The sequence below is a fragment of the Neophocaena asiaeorientalis genome, unplaced genomic scaffold, assembly GCF_003031525.2.
Source record: "Neophocaena asiaeorientalis asiaeorientalis breed wild unplaced genomic scaffold, Neophocaena_asiaeorientalis_V1.1 scaffold45, whole genome shotgun sequence".
Lineage (NCBI taxonomy): Eukaryota > Metazoa > Chordata > Mammalia > Artiodactyla > Phocoenidae > Neophocaena > Neophocaena asiaeorientalis.
In genome coordinates, this window is record NW_020174642.1 from 10039005 (window position 1) to 10057137 (window position 18133).

Sequence of the window (18133 nt, forward strand, 5' to 3'; positions counted from 1 at the left end):
GGGGAGGGGGTTGGGGGAAGGGGGGCAGTGAGAGAGAGAGAGAGAGAGAGATGGGGAGAGAGGGAGAGACAGAGTCAGAGATAAGACAGAGTCAGAGATAAGACAGAGACAGAGACATCAAGAGACAGAGAGAGGGAGAGATGCAGGGGATGCAGAGGGGGCAGTGAGAGACAGAGAGAGACAGACAGAGACAGCGAGCTGTCACGTCAGGAAGCTTTTGCTGTCAAAGCAGGGATGAAGTTCCCTCGTGTGGTGAGGGCACCGCAGTCTCTACATCAAAGAGCCTGTTTGGGGCTCAATCTATGGAACGCACGACCCCTCAGTGGAGCAGGTCCCAGAGTGAGCGCTGTCAACTCCTTTGAGCCCCGTCGCCTGCCAGCTTGCTGTCCCAAGCTCCCCTAACCCACGAATGCAGAGGATGGGCCGCGGGAGTGTCACACCTGAAGTCACGTCTGGGAAACACCTGTCTGCTGAACCTGGGGTCTCTCTGTCATTCACCCCCTCGGGGATGGAGATGACAGCGGCCCTCTGCACCTGGTGGGCCTGCCTGCCTGGGTTCAGGGGATAAGTGCTGGGCAGACGCCGGGCAGCCTGTGGGTGGACCCTCGGCCTGCACCCCCAGGGCCCACCTGAGACAGATCTGAGCCATCTTCTGGAGATCCAGCCCTAACCTCGAGATGCTTCCCAGCCTCATCCCCTGGCATCAGGGCTTAGGTTATTCCAGAGCTTTGTCAAGTGATGCAGTGGGTTGAATGGTGGCCCCAAAAGGTAAGTACACACCTAACTTCAGACGTGACCGTATTTGGAAGAAGGGTCTTTGCAGATGAAACTAAGGATCAGAAATCATTCTGGATCAGGGTGGGCCCAAAGTCCAATGACAGTGCCCTTAGAAGAGACAGAAAAGGAGATGACCCAGGGACCGTGGAGGACACCCGCGTGAAGATGCAGGCAGAGGCAGGAGTGATGCAGCCACAGGCCGAGGAGCCCAAAGCACCACCAGAAGCTGGAAGAGGCAAGAAGGACCCTCCCCGAAGGCCCCAGAGGGCACCCAGCCCGGCCAACACCTTGATTTTAGACTTTGGCGTCTAGAACTGTGAGAGAATGAATTCTGTTTTAAGCTTGAAAGCTTGTGACAGTCTGTGATGGCAACCTCAGCAAACTCATACAAAGGAAGAAGAGGTGCCCTGCATTGCTAATATCCCCGGGGTTCATCATTCTGAAGCGCCGCCCCCCACGAAGTTCTGGAAGTATCCTTGGAAGTTGGGAGCCCCGAGCAGGCTCTCACCTTGCAGCATCCCTGAAAAACGGTAGGCTGTTTGCTTAACATTTCGGAGCTGAGGGCCAAGGTGGGAGGGTCTCCCAGGGCCACGAGGAGGCCTCGGCTGTTTACTGGCGTACGAGATGGCTCTGCCCTGCACAGAGTCCCCTGATCCAGAGCCCGAGGGGCAGCCCCCGGGCCTCAACCCTCATCCGGGGAGGCCCAAACCGAAGTCCCCTGCCTTCCCCACGGGCCCAGAGCCCCCAGCCCCGCAGGCACAGCCGGGGAACTGGAGGAGCACATTCGTTGTTATTCCACAAAACTTCAGCAAACCGCAGCACGGAAAGCTCCTTTCCTCAGCGACGCCCACAGAAATGGTGGTGTTGGCGCTGCTGCGTTTTCCCGGGTTATCTGGGAGCTCTCGCTGCTGTGAATCCACATGTCCCAGCAGCGTGGCGGCCATGTTGTCACGACCTCATCTTCTCCCCGAGGCCCATACCAACCCCGCCCGGGTCACTGGGTGGCCACGTGCCCTGGTCTCCCTCCAGGGCGGCCGTGCCCCGTGCGGGGAGGCTCAGTGCTGAGTAGCAACCTGGGCCTCCGGCCCTGCTTACACTGTCCGGCGGGAGGGGGCCTCACGGGACAGGCTGGAATCCCAGCTCTGACACTCCCTCGCCATGGGTCCCTGTACAAGGCATGTCGCCTCCTGGGCCTCCGTGTGCTCAGCTGAGAGACAGGAATGTTGACCCATCCCCCTGGAGGGTAAATAAAGGAACCCTGCCGGTGTGGGGTTAGCGGAGTGCCCGGCGCACGTCTGACAGCGCCGCCGACATTTCGGTTGAAGTCTTCTCTAGGATGCCCTTTCGCATCTCGGGTGAGTTCTCAGGCCCGGAAGGTCCTGCAGGGTCCACGAGCCCTCACCAGTCCTTCCGTCCCGCCCCCCCTCCCTTCGCTCCCCTTGGATCTCCCACCCTCGCCCCTCCCCTTCCTTAAAATCTGCTCAGGAAGGGCCGTCCTACTCATTTGCTCCACGTGCAGACAACCCACTGGGCCTCCGCGTGCGTCTACGGGGCCCCTTCGTGCTTAATGCTCTGTGCAGACACCAGCCAAACGAGGCCCGATGGCGGTGCCGTTCTGTGTGAGGGGTTCCCCTGGGGTCACCACAGTACTGGGGGGCAGCGCCCTCTCTGTGATCTCAGGACTGGCCTAGCCACGCTCCCCGAAGCTTCCAGTCAGCCGCACACCCCTGACAGCATCCTAGGCACAGTGGACCTTCCTGTGGCCTCTGTGGGTGGTGGGTGACGGAGGACGAGCAGGGGAGCCTGGCCCCGGGCCTGTCACTGTCTACCTGGCCTGCTGGGGTGGGCCTGCTTCCTCCAGACTCAGTGGCACTGCCTTTGGTCCAGCCTCTGTTCCTGCCGCCGTTAGAACCCAGTTCTCTGTGACCACCTTCCTCCTTGAGTGAGAATCTGACTCTGGCCCCCAGGAAGGGCTGAGGGCTCTGGCCAGGCTTCACTTCTCAAGGCCACTTGCACCCCAAAGACAATTTGGGGCCTCCCGAGGAGCCTGCCTTTTCAGGGATGGGACGGCTTTGTCCTTGGGCCTCCCCACCTCATTCCTGGGGGTTTACTTGTGCCAGGAGTCCTGGCTGTGTCACAGCTGCCCCCTCCTCCGGGAGGTGGGCTACGTCCTCATCCCAGCTTCAGGGCCGGCAGGAGCAGAGGACAGGTCCTGCACCAGGAGCTCTGGCCCACATCCTCGTCTGGCGGCCCAGGAAGCGCAAAGGCCGCCTGGCAGCTCTCACGGCTCGCAGGCCCGCCTCCTGCTCTGAACCCAAGAACTGCCAGGCCTCGGGCTTTTATACAAGACAAAACAGAGTTGTCTGCATCTTACTCAGACTTACCCCTGAGCCACGTGCTGGCGGAGCGAAGGGGGTGGGGAATCACCTCCCCAAGATAACTTCCAGGGCTCTGCGGTTTGAGCTCAGGTCTCCGCGGAGGCTTCGGCTCTCCTCGTGGCCCTGCTGCCTGGCGGGCCTGGCTCCAGCCCCGGCCTTAAGCCCCCGGCACTTTCGAGCCGCCCGGAGGCCAGGCTGCGCTCCAGGGGGATCCGGGTCAGGGTGTAAACTGTTGTATCGGCTGATGGGTCTGCTGGGCTCGGGGGAGCTGCTTCTGTAAAGATCACAAGAAGCGAAACTGAAACCCACGAAACCGGCCTCTGAGCGCTCAGTGGCGGGGTTTTCTCTGCACAAAACTGGACTCATGCCTCCTCTTGACTTGAAGCCCAGCCAAGTCCGGGCTTCGCTGGTGCCCTGAGCCTGGCTCGGGGACCCCGCCTGCAGCTCTCGAGAAGCCTGGTAGCCACCCCTCAAGGGTAACCTCACCCCGTCGGGGCACCCAGCCTCCCCAGCTAGCAGATGCAACTCTGTTAAGAGCCACCTGCTGTCCTGGGCGGGGATGGGACGGGCAGCGACCCGTAGAGCCGGACCTGGGCTGAAGGATGGATTTCTAGAGCTGTGGGGAGACTGCTTCCTGAGCCTCGGCTCCTCCCAGCCTGAGATACAGCTCGAGTACTGATTGCTTAAGGGTTTATTTTTATTTGTTTATTTTTTATTGGAGTAGAGTTGATGTACAATGTTGTGTTCGTGTCAGGTGTACAGCAAAGTGAGTCAGTTATACATATACATATACCCACTCTTTTATTAGATTCTTTTCCCATAGAGGTCATTGCAGAGACTCGAGTAGAGTTCCCTGTGCTGTACAGTAGGTCCTCATTGGTTATCTATTTTATATATAGTCGCTTGTATATGTCAATCCCAATCTCCCAACTTATCCCTCCCCTCCTTCCCCCGAGTAACCATAGATTGTTTTCTACATCTGTGACTCTATTTCTGTTTTGTAAATAAGTTCAAGTTCAGAGGCCAAGAAAGGACTGTGGCAGGGGAGGGTTTGGGGGGATTTATAGGGTTGGGGGGCTCACTGAGCCTTCCTTGCCCAGGTCAGAAGGGTCAGGGCTTCCCAGGGGCATGGGGCTTTGGGGTCTCTCACAATCATTTCCCAGACTCGGGGAGGAGGTATTTACAGCCGTCCTATCTGTGTCTTGGAAAGTTCATGTTATACTAACTGGACACCTCCTGGCTCTGTTACTTTTCTGTTTCTTTCTTGAGACACTAAATATAAGGGGAAGTTGGCTCGTCAGAGGGAAGAGAAGGCACCTTATGAACAAAGAATAAACAAGAGGGGAATATATTCACACCTGTGGGTGCTAATACCGCCACAGGAATCCCAACGTTCCCTAACCTCTGCCCCCAGATCAGCCAGCCAGCGGTGGAGGTGGGCAAGGGCGGGCTTTTGGTTTGTCTCCTTGGCCCAGAGAGGAGCTGCAGGGAGAACTCTGTGCAGGGAACCCCACCGCCAGCCCCAGGTGCTGGATGCCGAGGGCTTCACTGACGCCCTGCTCCACCCCTTGTCGTTCGCTGCAAAGACTCTGGTCAGCAGGAAGTTGCCACCATCACGCTCTGCTTGAGCGGCCTCTGGCCGTTTTCTCACCCGCTCATGTCCTGTCTCTTCCCCGCCCACAGACTGGGACGAGTGCGCAGACAGCCTGCAGCACGACTGCTCGCCGGCCGCCCAGTGCATCAACCTCGAGGGCTCGTACACCTGCCGGTGCCGTACGGCCAGGGATGCCCACCCCTCCAGACCGGGCCGGGCCTGTGATGGTGCGCCCCGTCCCCAAGCCCCCAGCTCTGGGCTGAGCCCCCTCCCTCAGGACCTGGGGTGGAGCAGGGTTGGCTCTCCTCAAGCAGGGTGGGCACAGTGCCCGGGGCCCACCATACTGTTAGGGGCCCATGAGAATGATTTAATTGCTTTTAAAATCAAAAGAAAGAAAGAATCTAATAACAGTAAATAGCAGTTACGAGTCTAGTCTTTATACCAGTGCAGTTTTAAAGTATGATTTTAAATTATTTTTATGAATGAAAGGGTCAGAGAAAGTCATGATGAAACCCCTGGGGGCAGGGGTTCCTCCCTGGGTGGACTGGACCCCAAGATGGTGTAGGAGCCCCGGTGAGCATGGAGAAGGCCCTGATGTAGGGTCTCTGAGCCCCATTCTTGGCATGTCTCTGCCCCAACGTTTCTGGGGGCCAATTCTGATCAGTTTGTTGGGGCCACCTGGCGTGCTGAGTTCAGAAGCCCGAGGAGGTCACTTACAGACTTAAAATGCTGTGATCGACTAGCAATGTCTGCTCTGGACAGAGGGTGGGCAGCATAGGTGCTCAGCTACCTGTTTGCCATCCCTGCAAAGTCTTTCTGGCTGGAAGCAGCAGCAGAGAATGGTTCCCTGGGAGAAAGCCTCTAGTCCCTAACTGCTGTGTATATTGTCCCACTTCCTAAGACCCACACAGCTTCTCTTCTCCCATCCTTTTTCTTATACCTGTGTCGCCCAGCAAGCTGATAAGAGTGACCAGAACCTAGCCCCACACTGAGCACACATTTGGGGGAAATTATCCCAATTTCCCAAAGGCCCGCAGATCCACGGTCCATCTGAGGCCAGCAAGAACCAAGCCCTGCACTTATGTCCTGGTTCTGCAGCCTCCCAGGTGGACCCCCTAATCTCGGGGTCACGGCATCCTCACTGATCAAGTGGAGAGGCTCCAGGGCCTTCCGAGAGAGCTCTTGGGAGACCACAAACAAGGGCCGTGTCAAACATTCTTAACCATCCATGGGGATAGCCTGTGCCCCCTCTTAAGGTCACCTGGGGTGGGGGGGGGCTCTTGACCAGAGTAGACCAGACGCCCCGTCTGAGAAAGGATGTGTCTTGGCAGGTGACGTGGTGAGCCCCACCGGTGGTGCGCCATCTCCGGTGACAGGCGAAACAGCCCCAGGTCCCAGCACAGAAACAACAGCCCTCGGCCTGGAGACCCCCGCCTTGTCCCCCAGCCCTGGATACCCGCGGCGCACCACTGCAGCAGGCCAGGCCTGGACCCCAGGGCTCCCACCCAGGAGAGGGGTCAGCGGCATGCTCGGTCATGGCAGGAACAGCACTGGGCCAGCCGTGGAGGGGGAGGCCAGCGTGGCCCCAGGCCTGGGCACCAGCCAGTGGGTGGCCAACAGGGTGGCTGGTACCACCTTCTCCTCCCGGGCTCCGGGGCCCACCCACAGCTCCCCTCTTGGGGCCATGAACAGCCTCCCAGCCTCCCCTGGATGGCTGCCCCCAAACTCCACCACGGAGTCGCTCTTCCGGCCAGCTCCTACCCAGGGCCCCATGGACCACGTTGAGTGGCACGCCAGCCTCCCCACAAGGAACACACCGCCGGTACCTCTGGACCCCGCGTGGTCACAAAACTCAGACCCTGGACCCTCCGGCTCCCCAGACCTGCCCTCGGCCACCACGCCTGCATCTCTGAAGACCCCAGCCTGCGGTGAGTGGCAGGAAGGGTGCGTCCCAGGGGCCATGTGGAGCTGCTGGTGTGTGAGCTCCCTTTGGCGAAGGCTCACGCAGTCGTCCACTCCAGGGCAGTCCGGTAGCACTGGGTGAGGCCAACCCAGTGCCGTGCAGCTCTGTCCTCTGGCGGTCGGCTTCCGGTCTAGTAAGGGTGAGAACTTGGCCTCCCCGCTTTCGCTCCAGCCCGGTCCTCCCCCTTCCTAGGCCTCCCGGTTGCCAACAGCTGGAGCGGGAAGCTGGGCATGTGTTGCATTAAGTGCACTGAGTACGGGGCGCATCCCCCCAGCAGGGTCAACCTTTCTGTACCTCCCCAGAAGCTCTGCATCCCTAAGCCTGCTGCAGCTCCCCCAGCAGCTCTGTACCCTCCCAGCCGTACTGATCCCCGGCAGTTCCACATTACCCATTACTTGTAGAGGCTTGAGCCATCACCAAGACCCCTGGGTGATACTCCAGGAGACAGGCAGCCACTCTGTGCAGGGAACGGGCCTGGCCCTGCGCCTCCCACGGAGGGAGGTGGCCTTGGCATCCCTGTGTGAGCTCACGGAGCTAGCCTGGCCCTGGATTGCATCCAACTGTTAAAAGCAGCTCCGTTGATGCATTTCCTCTGCTGCAAAGGGCTAGATCCAAAACTAAACTCTTAAGCCCACGTAAATCGCACAAGTCCCCTATAGGAATGGTCTGTAGCCAGCAAAGCCCACCATGCTGATTCCTTGGGAAGTCCGCCCAGGGGTTGAGGGGGGCAGCCGCTCTGGGGGAGCCGCCCAGAACCTGCTCAAGAAAACTTTGTTTCCAGAGGTCCCGGGACCTCAGGGGTGGGCACAGAGCAAACCTAAGGGGCAGGGCTGCCGTCCCTGGAAGCCCAGGGCTCAGGGGCTGTCCAGGGACTCCGCGTCCCATGTGCAGCTGGAAGCTGGGGGACTTGACTCCCCTGGGCTGGCCTCCCCTGAGGACTCTCATGTCCTCGTGGGGGCGGGGGGGGGGGTTCGGTTCTCCTTCCTGTCTCCTGGGAACGTCGGACTGATTTTAATCAGGGCACTTATATTCCACTTCTCAGCTCCCACGCCCATCGGAAGGGTCACCGTCTCCAATGTGACCAGCACGGGCTTTCATGTGGCATGGGTGGCGGATCTCACCCTGCGCCCCACTTTCCAGCTCACCCTGATTTCCGCGCGGACCCCCACGGTGCACCTGGAGAGCCGGAATGCAAGCCTGACACTGTCTGGCCTAGAGCCTGGTGTTTTGTACCTGGTGGAGATTGTGGCCAAAGCATGTGGAAAAGAAAGTTCCAGGGCCCACCTGAAAGTGAGGACAGGTAACAGGCTTCAGAGACACGTTTGCCATTGGTTCTTAAAGGGAGGAGAAAAGGCATGAAAACGATTTTTGGTGGCTTAAGGTTTAAAATAGCTGCTTGAACTTGTGGGTGTTGGGATTCCATTTTCCTCTCAGTGTAGGAATGTCTGGCTCACTTCAGACTCAGCTGGTGTTCAAAGGCCACACAGGAGGGGGCTTATTTCAGGGACAGGTGGTAGACAAAGAGCCTGCTTTGCAAAGCGCTCCAGACTCTGCAGAGGCTGCAGGCGCTCATTCATCTGGGTCCTCGTGGGTACGTGGCAGGGAAATGGGTGCAGTGCTGGTCTATCCATTTCCTGTGACCATCCTTACTCCTAACAGACCTGGACTTGGCTTTCAGGAAGGATGATGATGGACAGATCTGTGAGTGCCCCCCTCCCCGCCCACTGAGCCTGGGGCTGCAGAGTAAAATGGAGGGGAGTAGAATTGAGCAAGTGAAAAGTAAGGTGGAGCTGATCCTTGTCGATTGTTATATATTCAGATAAAACTCCTCTTTTCTTGGGCTTCCCTGGTGGTGCAGTGGTTGGGAGTCCGCCTGCCGATGCAGGGGATGCGGGTTCGTGCCCCGGTCCGGGAGGATCCCACATGCCGCGCAGCGGCTGGGCCCGTGAGCCATGGCCCCTGAGCCTGCGCGTCTGTGCTCTGCAACGGGAGAGGCCACAGCAGTGAGATGCCCGCGTACCGCAAAAAAAAAAAAATTCCTCTTTTCTCCTCATTAGCATTTGTCATCCACATATCTTCTTGAATGCCCAGCTTACCTGAACAGCCAAGGGCAGACCTGATGTTGCAGATTTGCCCTCAAATCTTGGGCAACTGTCTAAGAGTTGATAACAATGGTCTTCGAGATGGGGTGCACGTCCCTTGGGAGAGGCCTAAGATGACCCATTGGGGGATGCCTAAGTCATAAACGTTTAGAACTTCTTTTTATATGCTTGAAAATACAAACTAGCTGTGAACTGGGAAATTAGAGAGCAGATGTGGGTGAGGAAGGCGAGTGCAAGTTCACGGCAGGCTGGAGAAGTGGAGGTCGCTGCTGGCCGGACGGTCAGGCAGGGCAGCCCCGGAGGAGAGCTGGTGCTGGGCTGTCGCGTACATCTGCCATCTGGAGGTCTCACCCGTGCTTGGAGGGAGGAGTGGCCCGCGCGTCTGTGTGACCCCGGCCTGAGATGGGTCCACCTCTGCTCTCACCTGTGCACCTTCGTGCTCCTGATGGCTTTTAGGTCAGGCCACACCCTCCAGGCGTCTCCATCCTCTCTGCAGGCAGGCAGGAGAGAGATGCAGGGGCTGAGCTGGCTCCGCGGCCCCCGGAAGGGTCTCCCTCTGCACCCAGCCTCTGTCCCGTCGTCCTCTGGAGCTGGGGGCTGTGTCTGTGCGCACCAGGCGCTGTTCCTTCTCTACAGAGTGCAAATCAACCTCAGTTCGATGTTCTTCCTGGCCAACGTAAAAATACTATTATTGAGATAGAGATGATACTCTGCTACCTGATACCCCTGCAAACGTGTTTATTCTCCATCCTGCAGCGGCCCAGAAGCTCAGTGGAAAAGTCAGAATAGCGAACGTCAAGTATTTAGAATCCTTCCGCAACGCAAGCAGCAAGGAGTACCAGGCCTTCCTAGAGCTGTTCTTTCGGATGGTAAGTTGGTGGAATCGGTCCTTATTTTCTCTTGGGATGTGAAGGAGGGAGGTGGTAGCATCCTAGTGGCAGCCAAACAGGACCCAGACCTGCAGGTGCCATAGACTTCTCATTTCTGAAGGAAGCTGGGACTTCCAGCTCTGGTGTGGTGCCTTTGTGCCCTGGATCTGCCATTAAACAGACACATCAGCAGGTGGGAGACACGCCTTTTCCTCTGCTGCATCCTTACTTCACGTTGTTTCCTGTTCAGTGAAACCTCTTTATTGATGCGGGACCCCGCAGAGCAGAAAGCCTCCCCCGCCCTTAAAAAGAAAAAAAATTAAAAATTGAGATCTATTTCATATACCGTAAAACTCACGCTTTTAAAGTGCACGATTCAGTGGTTTAGACTGTATTTGCAGAATTGTGCAACCATCACCACCAGCTAATTCCAGAAAGTTTTCATCCTCTCAGAAAGAAACCCATTAGCTCATCATCTGCCCTTCTCTCTGCCCCTGGAACCAGATATGTGCTTCCTGTCTCTATGGATTTGCCTGTTCTGGGTATTTCATACAAGTGGCATCATACAATATGTGATTTCTGTCTCTGGCTTATTTCACTGAGTATAATGTCTTCAAGGTTCATCCATGTTGTACCAACATCAGAACTTCATTCTTTTTTATGGCTGGATAGTATTCCACTGTATGGACAGATCACATTCTCTTTATCCATGATCCATCGGTGAATATTTGGGTTACTTCCACTTTTGGGCTATTGTGAATAGTGCCACTATGATCCGACCTTAAAAAAATTCCTTTTCCTACTCTTCCTTGCAGTGCCCTCCGCCAACCCACTGGCATTCTTTGGGATGGTATATTGTTACAACTTAGTTAGAGGAGCAATCTCAATATTCTTTTTGCTGGTGGTTAGATTACCCTTTGGTGAATGGAGAATGTACCTGTCATGATCTTGTTTGCATGGAGGACGTCTCATACAGTTTAGCTTTTCCTTGTTCTGGGGATTTAAGACACAGACTAGAGAGAGCTCGGCAGCGCCACCTATTGGTGGAGTCATAACACGGTGGCGCCTTAGCAATGCCGGTGGCCGCGCTGTTCGGTGATTCCGTTCAATCCCGTCAGCGTTCCCGATAAAAGTCATGCCGCCTCCAGGAACTGTCATACTGGGACTCCTCTGGATCTGGGATCCTGCTTGATTTATTCTGGGGATCTGGGGTCCTGCTTTATTTATTCTAAGGTCCCCAGCTTCTGGCCCAGTGTGTGGATTCAAGAGCTGTGGATGGTTTGATTCGTATGTACATCAAATCTTCCTTAGGTTAAATGGTAGTTACATATCACATTAAACAACAATCACTGAAATCAGTTCGCGTAGCTCTGGCGGTCACGTGAGGCAGCTTCACTGCTACCCCAAGTTCCTTGATTAATCTCTCCTTTTTAAAACTTTTCATCTGTTGCCTATTTAGGGGGAAGTTTTTGTCTGTCTAGAGTTTCAGGGTAGCAACTAATTATGCAACTTAACACCTACGTAGGACATTAGGACACATTTTGGGAGGCTGTGGGTTAATGTGTCACTTTGTTGTTTGTCAGTCCCTGGCAAGGGGCCTGGAACTTCTCTTTGAGACTGGCTTGAGACGCAGATAAAAGTGAGTTTAATCCAAGACTCTGGCAGATCCCTCTCTGGAAATCCCAGAGAGAGAGAGAGAGACAGAGAGAGAGAAGACCAACTCTTCCAATGATAAAGGTGGCAGCCAGGTGACTGCAGGCGGCTCTGGGGTCTCCGGGGCAGCTGCACCCTCTGATGGGTGACAACAGACTTGCTCACACTGGCTGTCCCAAGGCTGGGAATCCACGAGCCTGTTCCTTGAACCTCATGCGGTTCGGATGCAGACCAGGTTTTCTCTGTGAGGGCAAACCGCGGAGGTGGGCTCTTCCGTAGCACATTTGCCTTATACGCACAGTTTAAGGCCCATTACGAGATTGGGTACCTTTCTGGGCGTTTTGGCCATGATGGGCTAGAATGGAATAATATGGTGTGTGATGTAGGATTCTGTCCAGATTGATGGAATAATGAACAAGGCTTTTAGAGGCAGGAACTACCTGTCTCACTAGGATGCCCACGGGGAAGCAGTTTTCGGAAAGGCAGCAGGAAGAAAGGAAGGGGAAATGTTCCGCAGTATGTGGGCCATAAGCACTGTTCCGGAAAAAGTGGAGTCGGAGAGGTGGTGTCCCTCCCTAAGACCACTTGCTCAGCCCTGCCCTCCGGGGCTCTGAGCTAAGAGCAGCAGATCCTAAATGACGCTGTGAGCCCCCTACCAAGTTACAAGCCCCGTAGGGGGGGGCTTTGGCACTTAGCCCCATGGTGACCGGCTGGCTCTGGCTGGGGGACAGGGCTCCGTGTCTCAGGCCCCACCGGCATTCGTGTTGGGCCTGGGGACTCGGCAGAACTCACCTGTGGCCTTGATATCTTTCCCAAGGCCAGCGCTGCTGCTGGCTGCAATCCCCAGAGGAGCCACCTTAGGACAAGGACCCCATTTCCTCTCTCAGCACGCGGTTCTTCTCACCAGACCTGTTTCTCTAAAGGTGCGGAATTCCTTGCCAGCCTCCATGCTTCAGCACCTGGACACAGGTGGGGTGCAGGTGGAAGTGACCCGCATCTCCAGCGGCAGCGTCGTGGTGGAGTTCAACTTGCTGGTCATCGCAGATGTGGATGTCCGGGAGGTGTCTGCCACGTTCCTGGCCGCCTTTCAGAATGCCTCTCTGCTGGAGGTGGTCGGAGGTGACCCCTTCATAGTGGGTAAGCAGAGGCTGGACCCCGATGGAGGCTTGCTCTGCGAGGGAGAGGCAGTGAAATCCTAGCCACTGGCTTTGTTTCTGAAAGATGCACCTCCTCTTGACGGCTTCCCTGCATTAGATGAAAATGAGAAACAGATAGGACCCTCATCACTCTTATTGCTCCTATTTTTTTTTTTTTTTAAAGGTTTAAGGGTTGAAAAATCTTCGGGTGAACCTGCAAAGATTCCCGTGGATGCTGCATCCTTTCTGCAGGCTGCATCCTGCCCCTCCCTCCTTTGCTGCTCTTTCATGGGCTGAGGGCAGACAGGTCCCTCTCTGCTGGCAGATTTCCTCCCAAGCACAGTTTCCAAGGAAACTGTGGAAAATCCTAGGAAAAATAATTGAAAAGAAAAGCAGGGAGAAAAAGAAATTTAGAGTCTCTTCTCATATGGTATTAGTCAGCTGGAGTTGTAACAAAATACGGACGGAAACAACAGACATTTATTTTCTCACAGTTCTAGAGGCTGGGAGTCCAAAGATCAAGGTGCCGGCTGATTTTGGTGAAGGCCCGCTCCTGACGTGTAGGCGGCCACCCTCCTGCTGTGTCCTCACATGGCCTTTCCTCCGTGTGTGTAGAGGGGGAGCGCTCTGCTGTCTCTTTTTATAAGGACATCAGTCCTGTCGGATCAGGGCCCCTCCCTAACGACCTCAGTTAACCTTAATTATCTCCTAAAGGGCCCACCTCCAAATGCAGTCACACTTGGGGTCAAGGCCTCAACACACAGATGTTGAGGGCACACAGTTCAGACCCTAGCACATAGCATGCCTGAGAATAAACGATAAAAGGCTTATAGTTATATGTATGGATGAAATCAAAGACAATATAAATGAATATTTTTCTGATCTTTGGAATGAGAAGGGTTAAGCCTGCAGAGGAAAAGTCTGGACTATTTGACTCTATAAAAAGTTAAAGCTCTCACGTCAAACAAAACAGTCACCATTGTAAAGCAAGCAGTGAACCAAAAAGTAATTTCAACAATCTGATGAAGAATTATATCCTAAATAAAGAACGATCACACACATTGGTAATAAAATACTAAGAACCCAATAGACACAGGCACAAAAAACCCAAATAGACCATATGTGAAAGATGACTCCCACGCGACTAACAAAGATGGAAGAATCAGAGGCATTCCCATTAAAATGAGTTACTCTTTTTGCCCATCTACAAGGAATTTTTTTTTTTAAGGTAATCCCGATAGTGAAGCAGCCCCTGCGCACAGCGCTGGGAGAATAGGATTTGCTCACACTTCCTGGTATTTGTCAAGAGCTGTAAAAATGTTTCATCCACTTTGCTTTTCTTGGGTGTTTTTTACTTTGTGTTTTTGTTTCTTTAATTTTTAGTGGAGTATAGTTGATTTACAATGTTGTGTTGGTTTCTGCTGTACAGCAAAGTGAATCAGTTCTACACATACATATATCCACTCGTTTTTAGATTATTTTCTCATATAGGTCATTACAGAGTATTGAATAGAGTTCCCTGTTCTATACAGCAGGTCTTTATTAGTTACCTATTTTATATATCGTAGTGTGTATATGTCAATCCCAACTCCCAACTTATCCCTTCCTCACACCCTGGGAAACCATAAGTTTGTTTTTTATATCTGTGACTCTATTTCTGTTTTGTAAATAAGTTCACGTGTACCAATTTCTTAGATTCCACCGATAAGCTATATCATATGATATTTGTCTTTCTTCCTTAATGTTTTATCCTGCTCATTGCATGTAGCCCATGTATCACAGCACTTATAGGACTCCATCCTAAGGAAACAGAACTCAGTGTGGACTATAGTTTACATGTAAAGACATTCATCTCAGTGCTACTTTAAAAGCAGAAGATTGGAAATAACCCACAGTCCCGTAATAGGGAAGATAGTAAGTCAATTTTGGTAATCCATGCCATGGACTGTCAGGCAATTATTAAAAATGAGGTTTGCTGAGATAGAAAATATTTCTGACCCAAGGAAATGGGATGGAAGCTGGACTCACATTTGTGTATAAAACGTGATCTTAGCTGCATTGCAGTCTGCCTTTCAAAAGGCTGGAAAGGAATACACCAACATGCAAACACTTACATCTGGGAGGTGGCCTCATGGGAGCATTTTATTTTCTTTGCTAAGCTGTCCTGGTTTTTATCCATTTTCTGCAGTAAAGCCGCATTATGGTTCATAAGGTAAGTAACTGAGCTTAGAGATGAAAGCAAGTGTGTGCCGGGGTCCCTCTGCCTGATACCAGGGTCCAGGTGGGGCCCATCGGTCTCCTGGTCTCCAGACAGCTGAGGGGATGCTGAGCTGCCTTCACCCTCCCCCTCTCCCATCCGCCCCCGTCATTCTCCTTCCAGAACAGCCCCTGCAGACTTCCTGCCACCTGCCTCTCACCCCCATACCCAGCAGAAAATCAGGGTACCACCCTGTCTCCCGAACCCTGCAGAACTGGCCATCTTTGCTATCATTTGATAATTTTAACCTTGGTTCCCGAGATGCAGGCTGCCTGTAAACAGTGGGCAGAGCCGCGATGCTCAAGCCTCCTGTGAGGGTTTCCCGTCTTGTTTCCTAAACGCTGCAGATTACGACGAGTGCGACAGCGGGGAGGATGACTGCGCCCCGGGCTCCTCCTGCCGCAACAGCCTGGGGTCCTTCACCTGCAGCTGCGAGGGAGGCACCCCCGACCTCCCCGTGGAATATTCTGGAAGACCCTGCGAAGGTAATAGTCTCAGGATCCCTTGTCTGGAATACGCTCAGATAGTCTGTTCTTTGAAGGACGTTCGTCCCCAAAGTGCGTCTTTTCTAAACGAGTTTGGCATATTTCTATGTCTTGGGCAAGTTTCCGTGTGTATGAACACGTGCAAGCATGCATGTGTGCCCAGTGCATGTGTGCGCACGTGTGCCCGCGTGCATGTGTGTGCACATGTGTGCACACGTGGGCAATGCCTGTGCCGCCCCGTCCTTCCACATCCCTCCAGCCTTCTGGGTGGTACCTCATCTCCAAGTGCTTCTCCTGATGCCCTTGATGAGAAAATATACACATCAACTCAGGTGCGTCCTCTCAGATGCTAAAAGATGATCTTGCAAGACATACAGCCTGTGTGACAAATGACACATGACATGGAAGCGTTTCTACTCAGACCCACTGTCCACGCAGCACTTTTCCCATTAAATGGGGCCTTCGTGGATTCACTGTTGACTCTGAGATGGCCCCTGCCATCCAGGGATCTGCGGTCAAGTAGAGGAGACATGTTTATAGGAGTGAACACAGTGTCTGAAGGAATACGGAATATGCTCTACTTGAGGCAGAAGCAGGAGGCCCCGAGGAGACTAAGTTGTTTCAGTCCCTTGAGTGTGGTCAGGGAAGGCTTCCTGGAAGAGGTGTCTTCGAGCTAGTCTTAAAGGATGGCTCCGACGGCACCAGCAGAGGGGGCTGCGGTGGGGCAGGGTGTGGTGGGTGGGTGCAACAGTAAGAACAGAGCTGTTGAAGGCGGGCATGGTCCAGGCACGCAGCGTGGGCTGGCTGCAGCGTGGTGCCTACAGGAGGTGGGTGGGAGAGAGGGGGGTACCCCGCCCAGCGAGGCTGGGTGAGGCCAGTCGAGAAGGCTGTGAACGCCATGAGCAGGGGTTTGGACTGCATCCTGGGGCCGGGGAGCCAGGTGAGCAGCGCCTTGAGATGAGAGGGCAGGTGCCAGGGCGGCAAGCAGCAGAGCCGGGCCATAGAGGAGGCTCAGGGAGGGCTGAGGTGTGTCCTGGGTCTGCCCTCCGAGGATGGTGGATGCTCTTACAGAGGCTCGTGTGCTTCTAGAGGTCGAAACCCAGCATGCTTTAGTGAAGCAGGAAGTTGGAGTAGGAACAAGGGACGCAAGGATCCAGAGAGTGAACTTCATTAACCCACTTTAGAGATAAGACTCAGGGGCCCCAAGGGGTGATGGCTGATCCCAAGCCCATAGGTGTCAGCCTGGGAGAGTCTGGGAGGGCAGGGGACCCCTCAGTTCCCCAGCCACGGGGGCCACGGTGAACCAAGGCAGGCCCAGCTGCCTGGGCTGGCAGGAACATGCAACACGCATGTGTGTGGCTCTGCCATCATGTGCGACCCCGGGGTGTGCTGCTGCAGGGTGCAGAGTGGTCCGTCTGCTGTCTGCCCCCTGCCCCGCCCCCACCCTGTACCACGTCGCTGGCCAGGCTCACATGGCTGTCCCGAAGCACACACCCACCCTATGCCTTTGTCTCCTCATGTCTTGCAGGCGACTCTCCTGGCAACACACCCCAGGCCACCAGCCCAGAGCAGCCCCCTACCCCAGAAGGACCTGGGGCTGCCTCTGTGCAGGGTGCCCGCCCAGCCCCCCAGGGCCTGTCCCCGCGGCTGAACCTGACCGGGGCCGTCAGGGTGCTCTGTGAGATCGAGAAGGTGGCCATTGCCATCCAGAAGCGCTTCCTGCAGCAGGAGTCCATCCCTGAATCCTCCCTGTACCTGGGACACCCGTCCTGCAATGTCAGCGACCACAACAGCACGCACGTGATCCTGGTGGCCGCGTGGGGCGAGTGCGGAACCGTCATGCAGAGTGTGAGGCCGGGCTCAGACCCACCATGGGGCGCGGGGAGGGGGCTCCGGGAGTCTGGATCTCGATCCAGGGAGGGTCCGTGTGTGGCCTGGGGGGCCAAGAAGACCCTGCACCCCGAGGCCTCCGACTCTAAGCGCAGGAGGACCCAGCCAAGGGTTAGAATAGGACCGAGCTCTCACCGGGGACCAGGCTGCACCCTGGTGCAGGGATTCTGGTGGAAAGTCAGGGTTTACAAAAGCCTCCCAGTGATTCTGATGCACAGGCGGGATGGAGAGCCAGTGGGGGAGAAGAAAGGGCAGGAAAGCCGGGAGCCTGTGCGTGAACGTGTGTGCCTGTGTGCACGCACATGAAAGCATGTTCGTGTGCGTGTGTGTAGGTGAGTGAGCGTGTGTGTGTGTGTGCGTGTGGGAGTGTGTTTGTGCAAAATGTGTGAATGGTTGTGTGTGCCCGTGCATTGGTGGGGATGCCTCCCACACGTGCTGGGGTGACTCTGGGCTGGGGGTCCTGGGCCCATGTCAGCATCTCTAGTTTGCAGCGTTCATCACGTGGTGGGCTGATGGCTCCAGGTCCTGTGTCTTCAAATGCTGCCTCTAGGCCACAGTGACACTCCTGCACCCCTCACCCCCCATCCTTGCCGCTCCCCACGCTTGGCCCCTGCTTTCAAGGCCATGCCAGGCAGATGCAGCACCTTCCATGGGTTCAGCCAGTGCTGGGCACGGGGGAAGCGGAAGCAGCATCGGGCGGTGTTGTCCCTGGAGAGACGTGAGGTCCTGCCACAGGAGGTGCCATAACCCAGTAGAGCAGGGTGGGGCTGGGCTTCCTGGGCCCGGGGGTGGGGGGAGAGGCCTTCTGGAAGGAGGCTGAAGTGGTCCCAAGGGGTGTACGGGGGGTGCACCACGACCCCAGGGGGCAAGTGCAGATAGCTGGATGAGGGAGGCCAGAAATGGGGGAGGATTTACAAGGTGGAGGGTGTCTGAGTGGCTCTGGCCAGTGGGACGGCTGGGCCCTGGGTGGGACGGTGGCCCAAAGGGGAAGGGTCTCCTGTGGGAGGTGGGCTGGGGGAGGGTCTCAGC

General features: G+C 55.3%; 1 protein-coding gene across 1 annotated transcript in view; it reads left to right on the top strand.

The window, feature by feature from the left end:
- Positions 1 to 18133, top strand: part of UMODL1 (uromodulin like 1) — a 61438-nt gene that overhangs the window by 28043 nt on the left and 15262 nt on the right. The window contains exons 10-17 of the mRNA XM_024758408.1: positions 4839 to 4976; positions 6081 to 6321; positions 6463 to 6677; positions 7755 to 8012; positions 9571 to 9683; positions 12260 to 12473; positions 15077 to 15214; positions 16743 to 17062. Of these exons, the coding sequence (XP_024614176.1) occupies positions 4839 to 4976; positions 6081 to 6321; positions 6463 to 6677; positions 7755 to 8012; positions 9571 to 9683; positions 12260 to 12473; positions 15077 to 15214; positions 16743 to 17062 (1637 nt within the window). The remainder of the gene's footprint in view (positions 1 to 4838; positions 4977 to 6080; positions 6322 to 6462; positions 6678 to 7754; positions 8013 to 9570; positions 9684 to 12259; positions 12474 to 15076; positions 15215 to 16742; positions 17063 to 18133) is intronic.